At 44.3% G+C, this 22514-nt stretch overlaps 1 protein-coding gene across 1 annotated transcript in view; it reads right to left on the bottom strand.

Annotated features, from left to right (window-relative positions):
* The window catches only part of STON2 (stonin 2), a 177131-nt gene that overhangs the window by 135158 nt on the left and 19459 nt on the right, over nucleotides 1-22514 (bottom strand). The window contains exon 2 of the mRNA XM_010850877.1: nucleotides 211-489. Coding sequence (XP_010849179.1) covers nucleotides 211-298 — 88 coding nt within the window. The 5' untranslated portion in view covers nucleotides 299-489. The remainder of the gene's footprint in view (nucleotides 1-210; nucleotides 490-22514) is intronic.

Here is a 22514-nt window from a genome sequence, read left to right as displayed (position 1 = left end):
ACACACTGCAGGCTGATTGAGAGAGTGGCCCCCGCTCGGCACACCTAGAAAAAGCCCATGCAAAGCAACCCAGACCTAGCACAGCCAAAAAATAAATAAATAAAATGTTAAATAAAAGATCCCCTGGAAAGAACACTCCAATAGAAGCCACAACACACAGGTGTGGTCCTTCATTAATTTCTCCACGTAGGCAATGAAAGCTCTCCTTACCCTCAGAAGGGACGGGAAAGAGTGGCTCCTCATTGAAGGAGACCCACTCGGACTGGTGGGTGGCGATCACATGGTCCAGGGTCGTCATGCTAGGAAGGTGCTGGGCATCTTCACACTGCAGGCCTCAGGCAGACCCCAGAGCGATGTCTGGGGCTGGGTGGGGGTCTGGGAGCACAGTGGAGTGGGCCTGGGGTCTGTCGTGGGGTCTCGCAGAGAGCAGCATGCAAAAGGCGGACAGAGTAGCTTCTCTTGCCTTTGGCTAATCTGCCAAGCAGAAATCTGTTTAAAAAAAATAATAAAAATTAAAAGGGGATAACCATCACATTATAACCAGTCCACACAGATCTGGGCTTGCCACAGTGTCCACCAGAAGACCCGGGTCGTTTCCAACCTATTTCCCTTTCTCTGTCCCTGTCTTGCCCTCACTTCTCATGTAGAAATATCTTCCATGAGCACGGAGATCTCTGCATGTACCTTCATATCAGATTTACAAATGTTGTTGCCATTGTTCAGTTGCTCAGTCGTGTCCAGATCTTTGCGACCCCACAGACCGCAGCACGTCAGGCCTCACTGTCCCTCACCGTCTCCCAGAGTTTGCCCAGATTCTTGTTCATTGCATCAGTGATGCCATCCGACCATCTCATCCTCTGACACCCTCTTCTCCTTCTGCCCTCAATCTTTCCCAGCATCAGGACAGATTTACAAATAATCACACACATTTTAGCAAACAGATTCTCAAATGTTCCCAATTACTATATTTTGAAAATAATTTTTATCTATAATATAATACCATCATTGTAAAACTAATACCAGCATTTTTCAAAGAGCTTTCACTTTCCTTTACCAGATGGCAAAATAAAAGCACGTTCTTTCCTATTAAATCAGCGTAGTTTCTTGCCTTAGGCAGGTAGCTCTTTGCAAGCCTGATTTAAACCTTTGGCAGAAACCCAACCATCTCCAGATGGTATCTCTGAGCACAATTTACCAGTCAAGAAAAACAGAAATGGATTTATTTTGTTCATTTGGAGTACGGGGGTAGGGCATATTTGCTTTAGTGGAAAACATGAGTTAAAAAAAACACATTTGCATTCTAGGTCGATTTGAATTAGCATGTAAAAGGGTAGCCTGTACTCATGGTGCAATTATGTTCCACGGAAGGATACTTAATAGACTTCTAATATTGTTTGTACTATTAATGACTTTTTTTTTTTACAACTTCTTTTTTTTGAATTGGAGCGTAATTGCTTTAAAACGTTGTGTTGGTTTCTGCCATACAACAGTGTGAGTAAGTGCACACATGTCTCCATGAGCCTCCCTCCCACCACCCCCATTCCACCCCTCTAGGCCGTCACAGAGCACTGTGTGCTCAGCTCCGCGTTACACAGGCAACTCCCCCCAGCGATCTACGCTACGTACAGTAATGTATATATTTCCATGCTACTTCCCCGACTCATCCCACCCTCTCCTCCCCCACTGTTTTCTTGTTTGTGTCTCTATTCCTGCCCTGCAAATAGGTTCATCTGTACCATTTCTGTAGACTCCATATATAAGCATTAACATATGATATTTGTTTTTCTCTTTTTGATTTACTTCACTCTGTATCACAGGCTCTAGGTTTATCCACCTCACTAGAACTCATTCAAATTCGTTCCTTTTGATGGCTGAGTAATATTTCATGGTATATGTGTACTCCAACTTCTTTATCCATTCATCTGTTGAAGGACACCTAGGTTGCTTTCATGTACTGGCTATTGCAAGCTGTGCTGCAGGGTGGTTTTATTCCTATTTTTTAAGGAATCTCCACACTGTTTTCCATAGTGGCTGTATCAATTTACATTCCCACTAATAGTGCAAGAGGGGAATCTAACTCTTGATCTTGCAATGAATTAGTAAAATCTGAAAATGCAAAATTAATGTAATTAATTAATCCCCAGAATTAATACAAAATTAATGTTTCCACATAAGAGTTACTATCCACCTTGAACAGTATCAGTTCTTATTAACTGGATACTCAATATCCATTTTAGTCTAGAACAATTTAACTCATAGCCTTCTAGCTGGTGCACGATAGAAAGAAAATGTTGAAATTTTACTACAGGTTATTACCTGCAGTAAATATTCTATGCTGAGGATAACCAGAACAGAAAAGTTTAATAGCTTTTGTATTTTTGGTAATTACAACAATTAATTTTGCTGCATGATACTTCCTAAAATTAAATAATGTTTCTTATAGAATCTATAATTTTCAGAAACCTATTTTCATACCATACTTTGATTCAATAGAACTGTAGTTGGGTAAGACAGGTTATTACCATAATTCTTTCACAGATGAAGAAATGTGGGCTGAGGGAAGGTAGGCAACTTATCCAAAGCTTCTGTTGTTTTGAGGCTTTTGTATGGTACACTAAGATTCCTCAGATGTTGCCTCCAGGTTTCTAAGTGGAAGAACTCACATATCCTAGGATAGTGACATAGATTCTTCTTATTCCACAGTAAGAGACCACCAAAAATGAGTCAAGTAGAGGTCACCACAAGCAGGTGTGTTAGATGCTCCAAGCTAGAAAGTGACGGATGCAACACTTGAACCCAGGTCTTCTGATGCCAAATCACTCTGATCTTTGGGTCACAGCCACAGAGAAAAATACTGGAAAATATATATATAGCCTATCCCCCAACTGAAGCACTCTAGAGACATCAATTCCAGTGGAACTATAATGAAATGATTGGTAAAACTCCTCACTGGACATCCACGAGGGAATCCAAGCTGTGCAGAGAATTGAAAGTTCTCTTTCAAGTTCTTCTCCTAAGATCCTTACAAGTCATGGGACCAGACATGTGCAAAGAACCTGGAGAATGACTGCTCCAACCAGATCTCACCAGATAACCATGTAGAGCTCACAGACCCAAAGAGCTGAGTCTGGTGGGCTTCCTCCATAAGCCTCTCTCCAGCCCGTCAAATGCTAGCATCGCTCAGTGTGGTAATGGCTGCAGGCCAAGCTAAGACAGTAAAATTGAAGAGTCAGATTCCCTCTCTCCAACAACAGCAGCGTGTAAACTAGCTCCAACAACGACCACCACAAAGCCACAGTACAAATCCACATGCTGACACATGCGGCCTCATAGCTCAATGGGGAAAATATGCCGTCCATCCCGTGATGATGAATCCCGTGAAATTCACGGATGAAAGTGGGTGGGTGAGGGGAAGCAGAGAAAGACAGGGAAAAGGGTGAAGATAATGGACAAAACAGCTAGAAATTTTAGAACTCAGAGATTTTAAAGACCAGTAGTCCAGCTTTCAACTTCTACAGATAAAAAACAGACAAACAAACAAAACAAAACAAAAAAACCAAAACTGAGGCCCAGGGAAGTCAGGCAGAACAACAACAGAGACTGAGATAGGCTGGGGAGTCCCACCATCTGGATTTGAATCACGTATAGTCTGTAAGCCTCAGCTCACCCCGGTGCAGCAAGAAAAACAAAACACAGCAATAGTGTAAGGATTAAGTAAGATATCAGACATCGAATGTGTAGCACTAGTGCTAAAGAATGCTCTGTAACAATGGTGTGATCATAGCAGGTGAGTTTCCAGAAGGCTTACTGTGTGCGCCAGGCTCTAATGCAAACTCTTTAAAAATGCCAGCTATGGCCATCACTACGCTAGGTAAACGACTTGCACAATGGTTCACTGCTTACTAGTGGAAGTTTTGAGATCAGAAAGGAAAATTCGTGAAACCACCCCATTTCTGTCACTGACCCGTTCAGATTTTATAATGATTTCCCTTTTCAACTCCTTCTTACAGCAGTTCTCCCAGATGCTAAGTGGAGTCAAGCACAACACCCTCTTCCCAGATGCAAGCTCATTCTGGCTGAGAAACCAAGACACCTACTCAGAAGTATGAACAAAAGAGGAGCCCCCAAGATTTATCTCCCCTTTCTAGTCCATCCCAGATCCAGACTTGAGCTCGTTGCAGATCATAAGAAGTCTCAAGAAAGCCTGAGGGACAGCACTGAGTACCAGGAACACCCTATCCTAACCCTGTAAAATCGATTCTAGGTGTCTGCCACAAACCAGCCACATCTGGGGAACCCTGAGATGCCTGACCTTCAGGAGAGCTGGGCGCCCCCAGAGGAACCTGATCACTGTGAGGCCACATTCAGACCGGAACTGGCTTCTCTGCAAAAACCTCACCCCATTTTTAGAACATGAATCATGAAGTGAGGCTTAGACTCACCACAAATGAGCAATGACTCACCATGAGCAACAGGGTTGACCAAGAGCCACTCAAAACCTCACTGAAGTTTCTGTGCTGCCATTGCAGAGAGAAGCTTATTCCTCAACTTCCCTAACAACACTCAAATGTAGGTGTGGAGAATGCAGTTGACGGAGAAGATGACGGCCTGAGAAACAGATCCGCCTTATGGCAACCTCTTACTATGCATTCATGAGCCCTAGGTGTCCAGAAATGTATTAGGCACTGAGATACTGAGAGATCAGGCAGCTCGCAATCTAGCTGTAGAGGTGAAGATGCTCAGAACAGCAAACACAACAAATCTGAGAGTAACTGCCTGCTGGAGGACACACCGGAAATGCTGCAAAAGTTTGGTCACAGAGAGATCTGCAAGGGCTAGAACCATCAGGGATTGAGCAGGACTTTGGATTTGAAAGATATCCTTGGCTGAAAGATATCAGGGTTTCCCTGGTGGCTCAGATGGTAAAGAATCCATCTGCAATTCAGGAGACCAAGATTTAATCCCTGGGTAGGGAAGATCCCCTGGAGACTAGGGAATGGCTACCCACTGCAGTCCTCTTGCCTGGAAAATTCCATGGACAGAGGAGCCTGGTGGGCTACAGTCCATGGGGTCACAAAGAGTCGGAGATAACTGAGCAACTAATACTTGCACTTTTTTCACTTGGCTCTGAACCACCAGAAGGAAAAAGTAAGGACACCCTTGGAACAAGGGTCAGCCTAAGTAACAATTAAGAATCAGACCTTCGTGGGGCTTGTTTCTGGGCCAGTGAAGAAGTCAGTCTGATGACAACTGGGGAAATGTGGGGAGAAAGGACCGATGGATCTTAAATCTGAGAAGAAGATTTCAGGGGGCCATGGGAAGCTTATGAGTAGAGAGTGACTCAAGAAATGTGCTTTAGGGAGATGGACAAGCCTTCACTGAGCAGGAGTCTGGTGATGGATGCTACCAGCTGCACCTGGACCCCAGTGTGTCCCACAAAGCCGGGGGTCAGCATCATTGGGAACATGTACAGGGTACTGTGCGGGACCCCACTCTAGGGCCTGACAGTACCCGGGAGAATGAGAAAGCATCGGTAGACCCCAGTAGCTTACAGGAGGTTGTCATTAATGACAGTGATGTTAAAACAATAAACTTCCTGGTGGCTCAGAGGGCAAAGAATCTGCTTGCAATGTGGGAGATCCAGGTTCGATCCTTGGGTCAGGAAGATCCCCCGGAGAAGGGAATGGCCACCCACTCCAGTACTCTTGCCTGGAGAATCCCATGGACAGAGGAGCCTGGTGGGCTGCAGTCCATGGGGTCACAAAAAGTCAGACACGACTGAGCAACTCACATGTGTCTACAGGTTCTTTAACCTATTGTGACAAGTTAGCCATAAAACACTGACAGCACCCGGGCAGAGAGTTAGGCTGTTAAGAGACCATCCAGGGCTTGAGTGGTAGGTGGTCACGAGCTACATCTTAAACGAGAAGGGAGGGATCTAGCCAAATAAGCAGAGGGGCAAAGGCATTCGGGGAACAATAGGCAGAAATGGCATGTCCAGGTCACCATAAGTCAGGCTCTGTTCATCTGAAGAGGGTGGCACTGAGTTGAGTGCACTAGGAAAGGAGGGGCTGGAACAGTGACAGTCCTGAATTTCAGAGTTTGAACTCTTAAAACTACCTTTTCTGTTTCCACAGCCATTGCTGTGGTTCAGCCCCTCAGTCTCTCATTCAGACAATTACCAGTCTCTTATCTATCTCCTTCCCTGGTGGCTCAGCTGGTAAAGAATCCGCCTGCAATGCAGGAGACCTGGGTTCGATCTCTGGGTTGGGAAAATCCCCTGGAGAAGGGAAAGGCTGTCCACTCCAGTATTCTGGCCTGGAGAAATCCACGGACTGTGTAGTCCAGGGGGTTGCAGAGTCAGACACGACTGAGCGACTTTCACTTTATCTATCTCCCTGCCTTTAGCATCATCCCCTCTAAACCTGTGGTCCAACCTACTATGCCAGTGTGGTCTGCCTAAAACCTGAAAATGCCCACGCCAGAGCTCTGCTTAAAATTAAGTCCTCAGGGGCTCCCTGCGGGGAGCGAGCTCCGCCCGTGGCAAAGGTCATGAGGAAGGAGGCTTGGCATACGCAAAGGCGGGATCGAGCCTCAGGAGTTCCCCTGGAAATTCTCAAGCATCTACCCCCCAAACCAGAGTCTGCCTACTTTCTGCTTTGTGCTTTCACCTACACCTCTGACTTTACGGGGGGCTGTCCCCCACTACCTCTCTCTGAAAAAAGAGTTAGCTTACAGCTCCAGTTAATAATTCCTGGGTGTGACAGTGTTTAACCTACAAACTCCTTTGGAAGTCCTCTAGCCTGCCTGAATAGGTTTTTCCGGTCACATGTGATTGCTCAGAGCCTCCCAACTGTGAGAGGCATGAGATGTTCTAAACTGTCTAAATACAGATTCCTTTGAGCAGTTAAAAGATTGATTAGAAATTGTATTGGTGAAGGGCTTTTCACTTGTTGGGCCAATGTTTGCTGCTAAGTCTCCATATCCCTTACCTGCTGTGTCCCTGGCAGTGTATTGATTAATATAATTGGTGTAAATAGTAGCTTTAGTGTTTGTAACCTGGGACCCTTGAGTTAATTCTTTTTCTTGTTATAGCCCACCACACCTTTGCTCTGTAGGAATGCAACTTTATCTAATGCTTTTGGAGGGTGGCGCTTGACTTATCACCTTTAGAGAAAAATAAGTTTTCTGAAGAAAGGGTCTTAAAATGTTAACAGGCCTCCGGGCCAGAAGATGATGCAAATCACCTAAGCTTTTGCATATGATAATTTTGCAGGAAGAAAGCCTGGCTTGCTGCATGACTCTACCCCTTCCCCCATTATCCTCTATGCATAACTTAAGGTATAAAAACTACTTTGGAAAATAAAGTGCGGGCCTTGTTCACTGAAACTTGGTCTCCCTATGTCGTTCTTTCTCTCACCTTCTGGCTGAATTATTCAGCCTCTTTTCTCCACTGAATTTCCTCACTGAGCTATCCTTATTTCAGCCTCTTTTCTTCACTGAATTTTCCTACCGAGCTATCCTTATACTATTACTCTTTATATCCTTAATTAACGTTTAATTAAGCAGTTGTTTCCTGATCCTCGCCGACGCCGTCCCCGCTTTGAATTCCCTGGATCCACCGGGGCTGGACCCCGGCAGCTCCCCACAGCCAGAGTCCTTTCCCCCTTGTGTTAGCCAGAGTCCATTTCTGTTGCTTGCAGTGAAGAACTCTGATGTAGGGTACCCTTTCCCAGCTCCCACTAATCCCACTGGTTCCTCATCACCCATGTCCTCTGCATGCTGACAGTATCTTACCTACACTCATTTACCAAATGATAATGAACTGGTTGGCTAGTGGGACTATCATGTCAATTAGCCTGTGAGGAAAGGGACTGGATTTTATTCTTGTGATGTCCTCCAACTCATAGACGAGGGTCTGGCGTTTAGTAAATGTTTATTGGGTAAATAGATGAATGAATGAACAGATGAACTTATCTTACCATGTAGTAGGTGGCCTCTTCAGGCCTTCTGAACTGGTAAATATCTTAGAAAGGTTAATTTAAACACTATGTGTAAGACAGATTGGGAAACAACCTGGATACAGAGCAACTTGTCCATTCTCCTTTCTCTTTGACCTAAAACTAGGCTATTCGATTCCAATACAGTAGCCACCAGACACGGATAACTATTCAAATGTGCTTAGACCAAACAGAGCTGTTCTTCAGGTATAACATACACACCAGATTTCAAAAAATATAAAAATGTAAAAAATATCTATTTAATAATTTTTATATGGATTTCATGTTAAAGAGGTAATATTTTAGAATATACCAGGTTTAAAAATATGTTGTTAAAAATGAATTTCACCTGTTTAAGGTTTTTGAATGGGGCAATTAGAAAGTGTAAAACAGTACATATGCAGCCTACGCTGTACTTCTGTTGGACAGAGCTGCTCCAAAACAGTCCGTTATTCATCTTTGTTTTTGAAGGATACTTTGCACTAGACATGAAATTTGAGTATAACTTTTTTTTTTCTTCAGTATCTTGTCTTTTTGTCCCTGTTGTTCTGATGAGAAGTTTGGTTGTAATTCTTATTCTGTTATGAAATTTTTGTTTTTCGTTTTGAGCAATTAACTATTGTATGTCTAGATGTGGTTTTCTTATAACTCATCCTACTTGATGTGTAAGATTTTGAATATGTTTGCTAATAGTTTCATTAAATTTGGGGACATTATGCCACTATCTCTTCAGGTATGTTTTTCTCTATCTCTTCCTTCTCCTATTGATCTGTCTTCACGTCCACTCTCTCTTCTGTCATCTTCTGTTCTCCTCTTAAGCCCATCCTGTGAATTTTTCATCTCAATTATTCAACTTTTTCACTCTAAGATTTTCATTAGATTCTTTTATAGGTTCTACTCATCTGCTGAGATGCCTTTATATTCACTCATTCTAACAACATTTTTCTTTAGTTCTTTAAACTTTTTTATAATAGCTGCTTTAAAGGCTTTGACTGCCAAATCCAACAACTAGACCATTTGGAGATTACCATCTATTGACAACTTTTTTTTTTCACTATGGGTAATATTTTCCTATTTCTTTGTATGCCTCTGTGATGAAAGACTGTGATGAAAGACTGAAGACATTCTAGATTTGATCTTCCTCTGCAGAATTAATTTCTGTGGGAGTCAAACTGTCTCCCCTTGATCTTGCATAGGCTTGGTCTTCCATTTCATTGGATGAATTTGTGTAAGGTCAGAAATGTTCCCCAGTTCCTCTAACTACTGCAGGACTCAACTTCCAAACTCAACTTCCCTTGCAATTTCCTTGATAGCTCTTGGCTCAGGGTAGATTTAAAGTAGGCCTTTAGTTCAGTTCAAAAGCTCAGTTGTGTCCGACTCTTTGTGACCCCATGAATCGCAGCACGCCAGGCCTCCCTGTCCATCACCAACTCCTGGAGTTCAACCAAATTCATGTCCATGGAGTCGGTGATGCCATCCAGCCATCTCATCCTCTGTCGTCCCCTTCTCCTCCTGCCCCCAATTCCTCCCAGCATCAGGGTCTTTTCAAACGAGTCAACTCTTCACATGAGGTGGCCAAAGTACTGGAGTTTCAGCTTCAACATCAGTCCTTCCAGTGAACACCCAGAACTGATCTCCTTTAGGATGGACTGGTTGGATCACCCTGCAGTCCAAGGGACTCTCAAGAGTCTTCTCCAACACCACAGTTCAAAAGCATCAATTCTTCAGCTCTCAGCTTTCTTCACAGTCCAACTCTCACATCCATACATGACCACAGGAAAACCCATAGCCTTGACTAGACAGACCTTTGTTAGCAAAGTAATGTCTCTGCTTTTGAATATGCTGTCTAGGTTGGTCATAACTTTCCTTCCAAGGAGTAAGCGTCTTAATTTCATGGCTGCAATCACCATCTACAGTGATTTTGGAGCCCCAAAAAATTAAGTCTGACATTGTTTCCACTGTTTCCCCATCTGTTTCCCATGAAGTGATGGGACCAGATGCCATGATCTTAGTTTTCTGAATGTTGAGCTTTAAGCCAACTTTTTCACTCTCCTCTTTCACTTTCATCAAGAGGTTCTTTAGTTCCTCTTCACTTTCTGCCATAAGAGTGGTGTCATCTGCGTATCTTACCCTAGAGTAAATGTTGGCAAACTACAGTGATGACCCAAATCGAGCCCTCTGCCTTTGTTTAAAAAAAAAAGTGATATTAAAACAAAACCATACCCATTCGTTTACACATTATCTATGAATGCTTTTGCTCCATAACAGCAGAAGTGAGGAGCTGTGAGAGAGATTGAATGGCTCACAGGGCCTAAAATAATTACCATCTAGACCTTTATTTATTTATGTTTAATTACCAACTCCATTTGAAATCATAGCATTTGCCCCAAAGATACAGATTTCTTGTGACTTTTCTGGATGCTCAGGGTGTTATTAAGGCGGCCTTTCCACTGTGGCTGGGCTGCATCCCCAGTATCCCTCAGGATCGCTTGACCTTTGGTCTCTGTCTCATCCTCAACCCTGGAGGCACCACTTTTTGATAAGTCTTACACAGTTTTGATACATAAATGTGCACATGAGCCTGGCCAAGGACTCCCTGGGTACACCAGACACACTTCTGTTCCCTCCTCGTGCCCCAGGCAGCCCTCTGCTCTCTAGAGCCCTGCCCTGTGAATTCCAGTTGCTTCCATTGCCCCAAACTCGAATCTGGGTTTGCTTAGCTCAGCAGGACTGCTGTGCTCAGCCAAGACTCTAGCATACTGTGCTGCACTCAGGAAATTCTTTCCCGGAAAACAGCGACGGGGAACCCTGGGCTCATCCCACGAGTTGCCCTTTGCTTAGTAGCATCGAATTGTCGTGCTTCCTGTTACCCAACACCTGAAAACAGGCCTGCGACACTTTGCTGGGTTTAGCGGTTGTTTACTGCAGAAGGACCAGTCAGCTAATCAGAGCAAGAAGTGGAAGTCCTCCTTGGAACAGTCTCTTACTAACGTGTTCATTTCTTTAAAAAAGGAAAGAGACTAGTTCAGATCATCTAAACTAGGGGGATTTTATACTGTCCTAGAAATAAAATTAGAAGTTTTATAGAACTTTTATAAGTCATGTGAAAAGGAAACGAGGGTTTCATGTAGCTGTATGGATTAAATCCATCCCTTCAGAGCTGAGGGTTTCAGGTTTCAAGTGAAAGCTGCCCAGTCATGTCCTACTCTTTGCAACCCCATGGACTATCCAGTCCATGGAATTCTCTAGGCCAGAATACTGGAGTGGATAGCCTTATCTCCTGGGGATCTTCCCAACCCAGGGATTGAACCCAGGTCTCCCATATTGCAGGTGGATTCTTTACCAGCTGAGTCACAAGGGAAGACCAAGAATACTGGAGTGAGTAGCCTATCCCTTCTCCAGTGGATCTTCCCAACCCAGGAATCAACCTGGGGTCTCCTGCATTGCAGGCAGGTTCTTTACCAACTGAGCTATCAGGGGAGCTGAGACAATGGTTTATTTTGTTAGGTTAGGTACGTGACATAGGAGCTTCCCAGATGGCGCTAGTGGTAAAGAATTTACCTGCCAACGCAGGAGATGTGCCTTCGATTCCTGGGTCCAGAAGATTCCCCTGGAGTGGGAAGTGGCAACCACTCCAGTATTATTGCCTAAGATGATTCCATGGACAGAAGAGCCTGGTGGGCTACAATTCATGAGGCCTCAAAGAGCTGGACTTGACCGAGCGACTGAACACACACATGCCACCTAACAACCTAACATAATTTATTTAAATCTGAGAATTTAGGACTTCCCTGGTGGTCCAGCGGTTAAGGATCCACCTGCCAATGCAGGGCACATGGGTTCGATCCCTGGTCAGGAAAGACTCCACATGTCGTGGGGCAGAGAACAAGAGAATGCAATGAGAACTCCATGTGCCTCAACTAGAGAGTAGCCCCCACTCACTGCAACTAAAGAAAGCCCACCCACAGCCACGAAGACCCACTGCAGACACGTACAAATAACTTTTTAAAAAATAAATAAGCAAATCTGAGAATTTAGTGATCTTCCTTCTATATCTCCTTGTCATATGTATTCAACTAGGCAGCTACTTTAAAAAATCTCTGCATCCACTTGTTGCGTTTTGAGGTTACTGGCAAATGCTATCCAGCCGGTTATTAGGGCTTCCTGCAGAAACATCTTAAACTAGATCCTGGTGCCAATTCCAAACCCCAAAGTAAAACCTCAACTTTTTCCTGATCAAGGAAAAGCAACTCAAAGTCAAAAGGAAAACTGGGAAGAAAGGAAAAATAAGACTGTAGGAATTCTTTGCATTTCTTTAGAACTTTCTTATAAAACTGGACATTCAACCAATTTACACCAAGCATCTAGTGTGTATTCAGAATGGTGCTCAGAAGAGAGATGCAAAATAATATCAAGCATGGTTTTACACTCTGCAGCCTTTGTCACAGTGGGCTGCAGAAATCACAGAAGTTTAATCAGGAAGTTAAAGTAACAATGCTGCTTGCTTCATGAATTCTCAGAATAAACAGAAGCCTGGAAGGCCTGCCTATCCTGCACCAAAGACCCAAATCAGATTAAGGACTTGGAACATGGTTTCTTTTCCTTCTTCTCTCAAACTTTTTTCCTTTGTGAGAGAACAGAGTTCATGTTCACAGAACCTGAGCAGAGTTTACTGGAAAACACACACACACACACTCACTTTAATTAACAGATGCCTTGATATTCTTAAAAGCATAAAATAGGATGGCCCTGGTTGTTTGTTCTTCCTATCTTGCACCATTTTTTCTTTCATTCTTTCATTTAAATATCTCATTTTTTAAAAAATAAAAAGAGACTGATACCTCGTCTTCCATTGGAAACTGGTGAATAGAATGAATACCCCCGTCTCAAGTCACACATAAAGGAGAAAGAGCTCTAAAAGGAAGGAAGACAATAAATATTTCAACTATTTATTGTTGTTCAGTTGCTCAGTCGTGTCCGACTTTTAGTCAGTATGTATCCATGACTCTCCATAAACTCACTCCATCTACTTGTCTCTTTCAATCATGTACACCACAATCCACCAGCCCTAGATGTCAGTTTTTGCCCCACCTAAAGTCATATTATTTGTGTGTGTGTGTGTGTGTATACACACATGTATACAAATACATACACATATAAATGTATGTGTGTACATGCATATGTGTACCCCAAGATTATAATTATAAATATAAACAATTACAAAAATTGATTTTTCTTCAAAATAAACAACCTTGATGGCTGTGCTATCCAACAACTTCAAGGCTCCACATTCGGAGTCAAGGGTCGAAGTCACACTTGACTTCCACATTCGGAGTCAAGGGTTGAAGTCACACTTGACTTGCAAAACAGGTTGCCTCTGATCTTGGTGCATTCCTGAGGCAGTGACCCTGAATGGCATCCCTAGGCAGCTGAACAGTATGTCATGTTCAGTGAATGACCCTAGTAGGAGGTCAAGCTGTCAAGTTTGCAGAACACTTTCTAGCACCTTTAACTTTTGGAAGATGGCTTATTCCATCTTGTAAACCCATCTCAGCTTACTTCAGTTTTGTATCTGAAAGAGAGACACTAATATCCCCCTGTACGAAAGCAGGAAGTAGGCATGGGTAATTTCTTTTCATTTACATTTCGGATGTTCTATCCTGAGAGTGTCAGTTTCCTAGGAATCTTGAGGAGTCTGCGCATCCCAATGGCCACATTTCCTAAGCATAACCCTAAGATCTTCCAAGAAGCTTAACAAAATATTGTTATTATATTTCACTGAAACTGTCTTGGATTGTAAAATATATCAAATTTCAGAGATTATAACTATCAAAAATTGTCTATGAACATAAACAGTTCTTAGAATCCATGAAATACATTCTTATTTTTATGCTGGTGCTTTAGTCACTCAGTTGTGTCCAACTCTTTGCAACCCCATAGACTGTAGCCCACCAGGCTCCTCTGTCCATGGGGTTTCACAGACAAGAATACTGAAGTGGATTGCCATTTCCTCCTCCAGGGGATCGTCCTAACCCAGGAATTGAACCCAGGTCTCTTGCACTGGCAGGCGGATTCTTTACCAACTGAGCCACCAGAGAAGCCCGATTTTCTTATACCAAATACTTACCGAAACCCACAATTAGCATATATTTACAGGGTGCAAAGAAGCTCATGGGTTATTTTGATCCATTTTTATAATAACACTGAGATAAGCAAAGCAGAAATTTCTCTCACTTGATAGATAAGGGAACTGGCTCAGAGAGGCTATGTGACTAACCTAAGGCCACACAGCTAACCATGGCATGACAGAGGTGGGACAGGATCACAAGCCTCTTACTCTAAGTTCTGTGCTTCCTCCCCTATGCCACATTCTGCCTTCCAGAAAATAGGTACCACAGACACGTTAGCTACGGTGTCAGCATCCATTTCCTCTTATCATCCGGCTTTGGAGGAGAGGTCATTATCAGCATCACGGTAATTCTTATTCCTGCTTTCCCAGCCTCCCTTGAACCTAGGGGTGGCCGCTTGGCTAAGTTCTGGCCAATGAGACAGAAATGGAAGTACAGTCAGAAATAAAGCCCTGAGAAGTGTTTTCTGTCTTTGTTTTGCACTCCCAATGAAGGTAACAGGTAGTACTCACGCTGTCCTAATTGTGCTCATGTTCTCTTGATTACAGTCATGATGGCTGGAGCTACTAAACCACAAAGACAGGCTCAGAGGGTCACAGAGTCATTGATCCTGATGTCACTGAGCCTTTGAACCAGTATCAATGATCACTCATCTCTGTATTTATTGTGATGTGAAAAAAAATTAAGTTATTAGAATCAAGTGTTCTGATACTTACAGGCAAATGCAATTCTAACTAATAAAACAGGGAGAGGAAAAAAATGTGGCAAGCAAATTTCTACAGGAGACGCCTGTCATCTCCACACCCTGGTGTTACTATTGTGATTATGTCTTTGTGCATGACAAGGCAAAAGAGGAAGGGGGCGGCAGAGGATGAGATGGTTAGATAGCATCACCGACTCAATGGACATGAATTTGAGCAAACTCCGGGAGACAGTGAAGGACAGGGCACTCTGCAGTCCATGGGTTGCAAAGAGTAGGATACGACTTAGCAACTGAACAACAACGTAAGTCATGGCAAAGGGAGTTTTGCAGATACAAGAATGTCACTAATCAGCTGACCTTAAGATAGGGTGACTATCCAAGAAACTTAACATAATCAATGAGCTCTTTAAAAGCAGGGAGTTTTCTCTGGTAGCAGAAGAGGAAGTCAGGGAGCGTCAAAGTGTGAAAAGAAGTTTCTCCACTGCTGAGACCCAGGCCACAGGGCAAGGACCTGAGGCAGCCTCTAGGAGCTGAGAGTGGGACCCAACTGAAAGCCAGCAACAAAAAGGAGACAACAATCCTATGACCACAAACAGCTGAATTCTCCCAACAGCAGGCATCAGCTCGGAGGAGATTCTGAGTTCCAGATGAGAACTCAGTGGCCAACCCTTGATTTCAGCCTGTCATACACTGAGCAGAGAATCTACCCAGGCTGGGCCAGCACTGTGGTTTAAAAATGGGAGAACTTATTCCAAAAAGATCTCAAAATCTTAGAGCCTGGGCATAAATTCTTCAGAAAATTTCCCAATATAGATTGGAGACTGAATTTCAACAAAAATCAACATCACCCATAGTACACAGTAAATTAAACAACAACACAATAGCAAAAGATTCAATTCCACTAAGTTTTATTTATAGCACTTTGAAAAATATTATGTCGATTTCTCTCTCCAGAAGGTTTAATTTCAAGAAACTCTACTTAATACACTGTGGTGACCTAAATGGAAAGGAAATCCAAGAAAGAGGGGACATACGCATTTGTATCGTTGATTCATTTTACTATACAGTGGAAATTAACACAACATTGTAAAGCAACTATACTCCAATAAAAATTAACTTAAAAACCAGAAAACTTGATTTCTTTTTCCGCCTTGCTTACTTCAGTTCAGTTGCTCAGTCGTGTCCGACTCCTTGCGACCCCATGAATTGCAGCACGCCAGGCCTCCCTGTCCATCACCAACTCCTGAGTTCACTCAAACTCATGTCCATCGAGTCGGTGATGCCATCCAGCCATCTCATCCTCTGTTGTCCCCTTCTCCTCCTGCCCCCAATCCCTCCCAGCATCAGAGTCGTTTCCAATGAGTCAACTCTTCGCATGAGGTGGCCAAAGTATTGGAGTTTCAGCTTTAGCATCATTCCTTCCAAAGAAATCCCAGGGCTGATCTCCTTTAGAATGGATTCATTGGATCTCCCTGCAGTCCAAGGGACTCAAGAGTCTTCCCCAACACCACAGTTCAAAAGCATCAATTCTTCAGCGCTCAGCTTTCTTCACAGTCCAACTCTCACATCCATACATGACTACTGGAAAAACCATAGCCTTGACTAGACGGACCTTTGTTGGCAAAGTAATGTCTCTGCTTTTGAATATGCTATCTAGGTTGGTCATAACTTTCCTTCCAAGGAGTAAGCGTCTTTTAATTTCATGGCTGTAATCACCATCTGCAGTGATTTTGGAGCCCAAAAAAATAAAGTCTGACACTGTTTCCACTGTTTCCCCATCTATTTCCCATGAAGTGATGGGACCAGATGCCATGATCTTAGTTTCTTGCTTACTTAGGTCACTGCAAAATTAGCTTGTCTTTTTAGAGACATGGAGCGAGGCTAGAAGGGTGCTCATTTTCAGGGTAAAAAGTTAAAACAATTTTGGGTACCTTTCCTTTGAACAGCAGGAATCCACGAACATTCAACCAGTTTTCTAAAGCGAGAATGATAATATCATGCCCATGAGTCTTCAGGGAGGGATGTGAGCACTTTGGAAGGTGGTAGAGGTGGGATGTGGAGAAGGCGATGGCACCCCACTCCAGTACTCTTGCCTGGAAAATCCCATGGACAGAGGAGCCTGGTAGGCTGCAGTCCATGGGGTCACAAAGAGTTGGACACGACTGAGCAACTTCACTTTCACTTTCATGCATTGGAGAAGGAAACGGCAACCCACTCTAGTGTTCTTGCCTGGAGAATCCCAGGGACGGCAGAGCCTGGTGGGCTGCAGTCTATGGGGTCGCACAGAGTCGGACACGACTGAAGTGACTTAGCAGCAGAGGTGGGATGAAGGAAGAGGGAGCAAAAAGGAAGGAAAGGAAAAGCAGAACCAATTGTGGAATCTCCACCCAAACATCATAAAAAAAAAAGGCTATGTCTTAATTCATTCAAAAAAATTGTTAGTAAAGACCTGCTAGATATTCAGGATATAAAATAGATACAAACCCTGCCTTCAAAGGGTTTCTATCCAAGAGCAGAAAATAGCAATGGGACAAAGCAACTATAAACAAGTAAGAACACCTGCAAGTCAATAAAGGGTTTAGAAAAGGAATAACAAGGGGCCTTTACAACACATAGGGTGACAGGAGCTCTCTCCAAAGAGGTTACATTGACTACTACCTAAAGGATGACAAGCAGGAGAATGTATTCATGGTAGAAGGAACCAAAGACACAAAGAGTCTGAGACGGGAAGAAAGTTAACAAGAAAGAACTTGAACTGAGTGGGCTTCCTTGGTAGCTCCGGGGTAAAGAATCTGCCTGCTATCGCAGGAGACACAGGTTTGATCCCTGATCCGGGAAGATCCCACGTGCTGTGAAGCAACTAAGCCCATGCGCCTCAACTACTGAGACTGTGCTATAGAGCCAGGAGCCACAACTACTGAAGCCTTCGCATCCCAGAGCCCACAGTCTGCAACAAGAGAAGCCCGCACATGGCAACCAGAGAGTAGCCTCTGCTCGGCGCAACTAGAGAAAAACCCACACAGCAACAAAGACCCAGCACAGCCAAAAATAAATAAAATCATTAAAAAAAAAAAAAACTTGAATTGAGTATAGAGGGAACCAGGAGGATGTGGCATGGGATAAAGTTGCAAAGCCAGTTCACTTTATGAACTATGTAAATACAGGGTCTTATGAGCCAGATTTGGAGAAGGAAATGTCAACCCACTCCAGTACTCTTGCCTAGAGAATCCTGCAGACAGAGGGGTCTGGTGGGCTGCTGTCCACGGGGTTGCACAGAGTCAGACACGAACGAAGCGCCTTAGCATGCATGCATGCTTTGGAGAAGGAAATGGCAACCCACTCCAGTCTTCTTGCCTGGAGAATCCCAGGGACAGAAGAGCCTGGTGGGTGGCCGTCTATGGGGTCGCACAGAGTTGGACACGACTGAAGCAACTTAGCAGCTGCAGAAGCATGAGCCAGATTTAGACAGTTAGATTTTATTCTGAGCACAATGAAATGTTAATGAAGAACTTAAAGAAGAATAACAAAGTTCAATTTGCAGTTTCAGACTTGAGTGGAGAGCAGATTGGAAGATGAAAGAGTGGAAGCAAAGAGAACAATTAGGAAGCTACTATCATAGCTGAGACAAAAGACAGTGAAAGCACTCAAGCATCCGTCAACAGACGAATGGACAAACAAAACGTGGTAGATAATACAAGACAGTACAATGGAATATTAGCAAGGCTTGAACGGGAATGAAATTCTGACACGTGCTAAAACAGGGATGAACCTTGAGGACATGTGCTAAGTGAAAGAAGCCTGTCACAAAAGGACAAACACAGCATTATTCCACTTATGGGAGGGAATCAAGAGTCGTCAGATTCACAGCAACAAAAAGTAGGATGGTGGTTGCCAGGGCCTGCAGGGAGGGTGGGGAGAACGGGAGTTATCATTTTAACGTGTCCAGAGTCTCCGTTTTGAAAGATGAGAAGAGTTCAGGAGATGAATGGTGGTGATGATTGCGTAGCAATGTAAATGCCGAATGCCACAGAACAATACACTTAAAAATAATTTAAACAGTAAATTTTCGTATTTATATCTTAACACCATGACATTCCATCCAAGCCCTCAGACTTGGTGACAATTCCAAATGGACAGAAAAGGGAAGGGAGCCCAAGGACAGTTGCCACACAGTTAGGGAGAGCTGTTCCTCAGTACAAGGGCACTCTATATCTGACTCCTCAGAAACTGGTTGGAAATGGGGCTTTTCTCTATGAGATGCTTCTAATCTCAGGCTTGGGGGTAGGGTGAAAAGAAAGAAAATGCCACTAAACAACTCCATAAATATAGAAACGAATGTCCCTGGTGAAAACTCTATTATCAGGAGAGGGGCCAGTACCAGGCGTATCATAACAAGGGGAGGAATTTCCTGAAACCACAGACAATTTTACAATGCTGAAAAATTGTTAAGCAAGACAATGTGGGTGAGAGTGCTCTGTAGACTGCAAAGTAAGCTCGGCATATCATTGTCAATCTCGCTGCAGAATGGGGAAAGGAAGAGGGGCCCAGAAAACCAAGTCAGAGGCTTTGCAGACTCTCCTGGGGCCACCAACCATCCGTCCCTCCTGGCTGTTCAGGGAAGCAAAGGCGCAGGGGAGGGGAGCAGCTGGGGGCTCTTGCTGTCCTAACAGTGAGGCCCACAGACCTGTCTTCTACCTCCTCACCTGGGCCCAAGCACTACGCATGTGCAGGCTCACCCTTGTCATCCCACCGATGACCTCCCACCGTCCTTCCGAGGGAGGTACTGTTGGTATTAGCACCATTTCTGAGATGACAAAAGCTGAGGCCAGAGAGGTTACATAACCTGCTCAAGGCCAAAGAGCTATGAGATAGACGTAGGTGCTGGGGTCCCAACAAAAACCTGCTCCGACTTCCAGACTTTTCTAAGACCATTCACCAACTCATTCAACCAATCAACCAATGAGGAATACCAGCTTACAGTGATTCATGTATATAATGGAATACTACTCAGCCATAAAAAAGGAACAAAATTGGGTCATTTGGAGTAATGTTGATGAACTGAGAGTCTGTCATACAGAGTGAAGCAAGTAAGAAAGAGAAAAACAAATATTGTCCATGCATCTTTAAAAATGGTACTGATGAATCTATTTGCAGGGCAAGAATAGAGATGCAGATATGGAGGATGGACATATGGACACAGGGCGGAAGGGGAGGGTGGGATAAATTGGGAGGGTAGCACTGGAGGGTAGCACATAGCTTGAGGGAAGCTGCTGTGTAGAACAGAGAGCTTAGCTGTGAGGACCTAGAGGATGGGATGGGGCAGGGAAGGGAGGGCCGCGAGGGAGGGGTTATACGTATGTAAATATAGCTGATTCAGGTCATACAGTGGAAACTAACACGACATTGTAAAGCAATTAACCTCCAGTTTAAAAAGAAAAGACAGCTGATAGTGTTCCCAGTCCTGGCTCTGTTCTAGAAGTTACCAACAGAGAAGCAGATAACACAGAATGCAGAAAGGCCAATTAGTCAACGGCCTCATACTCATGAAGGACTTTCAGTTCAGTTCAGTTGCTCTGCTGCTGCTGCTGCTAAATCCATTAAGTCGTGTCCGACTCTGTGTGACCCCATAGACGGCAGCCCATCAGGCTCCCCCATCCCTGGGATTTTCCAGGCAAGAACATTGGAGTGGGTTGCCATTTCAGTTGCTCAGTCGTATCCAACTCTCCGCGACCTCGTGGACCACAGCACGCCAGGCCTCCCTGTCCATCACCAACTTCCAGAGTTTACTCAAACTCATGTCCATTGAGTCGGTGATACCATCCAACCATCTCATCCTCTGAAGGATTTTAAATATTATTAAAAAGGAAAGAAAGTACGTTTAGTCACAGAAATACACAGAAAGGATTGAGAGATGTGCCTCCTACAACCTTAAATTCAAAGTTCCATTTACCATGCAACCCTTCACAGAGAGGTTGATGAGTGTCACAGCTCCTATAATTACCTTGTATGTACCAAAATTAGATTATATTGGGGGTTTCTATGTGCTTGAGGAGACATTAAACATGTGACTTTGGTTAAATGCAAATACACACAAAAATACCTAATACTCTTCTAACCCTGTCTTAGAACCTTTTCGGTCTTTACTGGGAACCTCAGAAAAAGGAAGAATAGAAGTCTTTCTCCACCACCTCGAAGAGGCCCTGAACTTGAAATGACAGCAGGCGTTACTGGGGACGATGACCAAAGGTTGCAGGGATGGGGTGGGAGGGTCACTCAGGGAGGCTTCCTGGAAGAGGCTATATCTAACCAGGGTCTTAGGAAGACGGCTAGCAGAAATTCGGCACTCAGGCGGGCCACCCTCACCCCACTGTCAACTGCAATCAAGGGCACGTCTCTTATTAAACTCTCTAAACCTGAATTTCACCGAACAGCTTCAGAGATTCCTGTAAGGACGAAAAACGCTGCCTGTCAGACTTCCAGCACAGCCAATAGGAAGAGTCCCACTGCTCCACGAGTGTTATCTAGCTCCACGGCGACTTCCATTAATAAAGGCGGAGTAGGAGTCAGCCTGCTAAAGAAACACGGCACAAACTTGCTGATGGCGTTCCTGCAGTCATGGAGTTCAGGAAGTGAAAGTGGAGGAAGGGGCAGATCTTAGAAATTTGGGAAGAAAGGGAAGCCAGTGGTGTGAGCTTCAGCCTGAGACAGGAAACGGCCAGCTCAGCTGCATGGCAGGCAGCGGGGAGGTCTAGAGAGTGAAGGGACTGCAGGCGGAACCCCGTGCGTGGTCACCTACGTGAGCGGAGTCTGCGGACTATGCACAGGGGCAGAAGTGGGCCCTGCGCTGTCGCCCACCTCTTTGGACCTGACGGAAACTCTGGCTAAAGGAGCCCAGCTGTGTCGAGGGAAAGTGGGACTATCACAGTTTACAGCACAGCTTCAGGAACTTGCCTTTTAGAAACTCCTGCCAGTGGTCCCTACACCAAGAATAAGAAGTACTGGAGGAAACAGCACTCGGCCACAGATCTCAAGTTTGGTGGCTCTGTAATAAAGCAAGCTCGGTATGGATTTGTGTAGACAAGCACAGACCTTTACTCCCCCAGGTAGATGACAAACAGAAAAACGATGACCCTATACCGCCTTCTTGCACTGAAATGAAACTTTCCTCCTGGGCTGAACTGCCAACTCTTTAAAAAAAATTTTTTTTGGCCATATGCAGCATGCGGTGTCTTAGATCCCTGACCAGGGATCGAACCCAGGCCCTCTGCGTTGGAAGCATGGAGTCTTCACCACTGGACCACCAGGGAAGACTCTGCTGCTTCTTGGTTAGTCTTTCCATTGCAGTGGTCAGAATCCCTCCCGCTCAGAAGCCCTCCCACCTGACACCCGCCCAGTGCCGTGCTGCACAGCTCTGGGTGGCACCATTAACAAACCATGCAAAGAGGACACGTCCCCTGACCTGAGTGCTGCCCTACGGGTACAAAGTCCAGCAGCCCTGAGACAGTGCACGTCCTCCCAGCCCACCATCCACACTTAAAAAAAAAAGAAAGGCAAAGTCAAACGTTCAGGAGAAAATTGCACCGGAAAACCAGATGAAAGTGACTGCCTATGGCCATAGGAATCCCTGGGCTCATTCCTCACTCTCCAGAGTAAAAACAGCAACAGCGATAGGAAGTAACAATC

This window comes from Bison bison, unplaced genomic scaffold (genome assembly GCF_000754665.1).
Source record: "Bison bison bison isolate TAMUID 2011002044 unplaced genomic scaffold, Bison_UMD1.0 scf7180017864296, whole genome shotgun sequence".
Taxonomy (NCBI): domain Eukaryota; kingdom Metazoa; phylum Chordata; class Mammalia; order Artiodactyla; family Bovidae; genus Bison; species Bison bison.
Note: the sequence above shows the minus strand (reverse complement) of the source record. Positions and strands in the feature narration are given on the sequence as shown.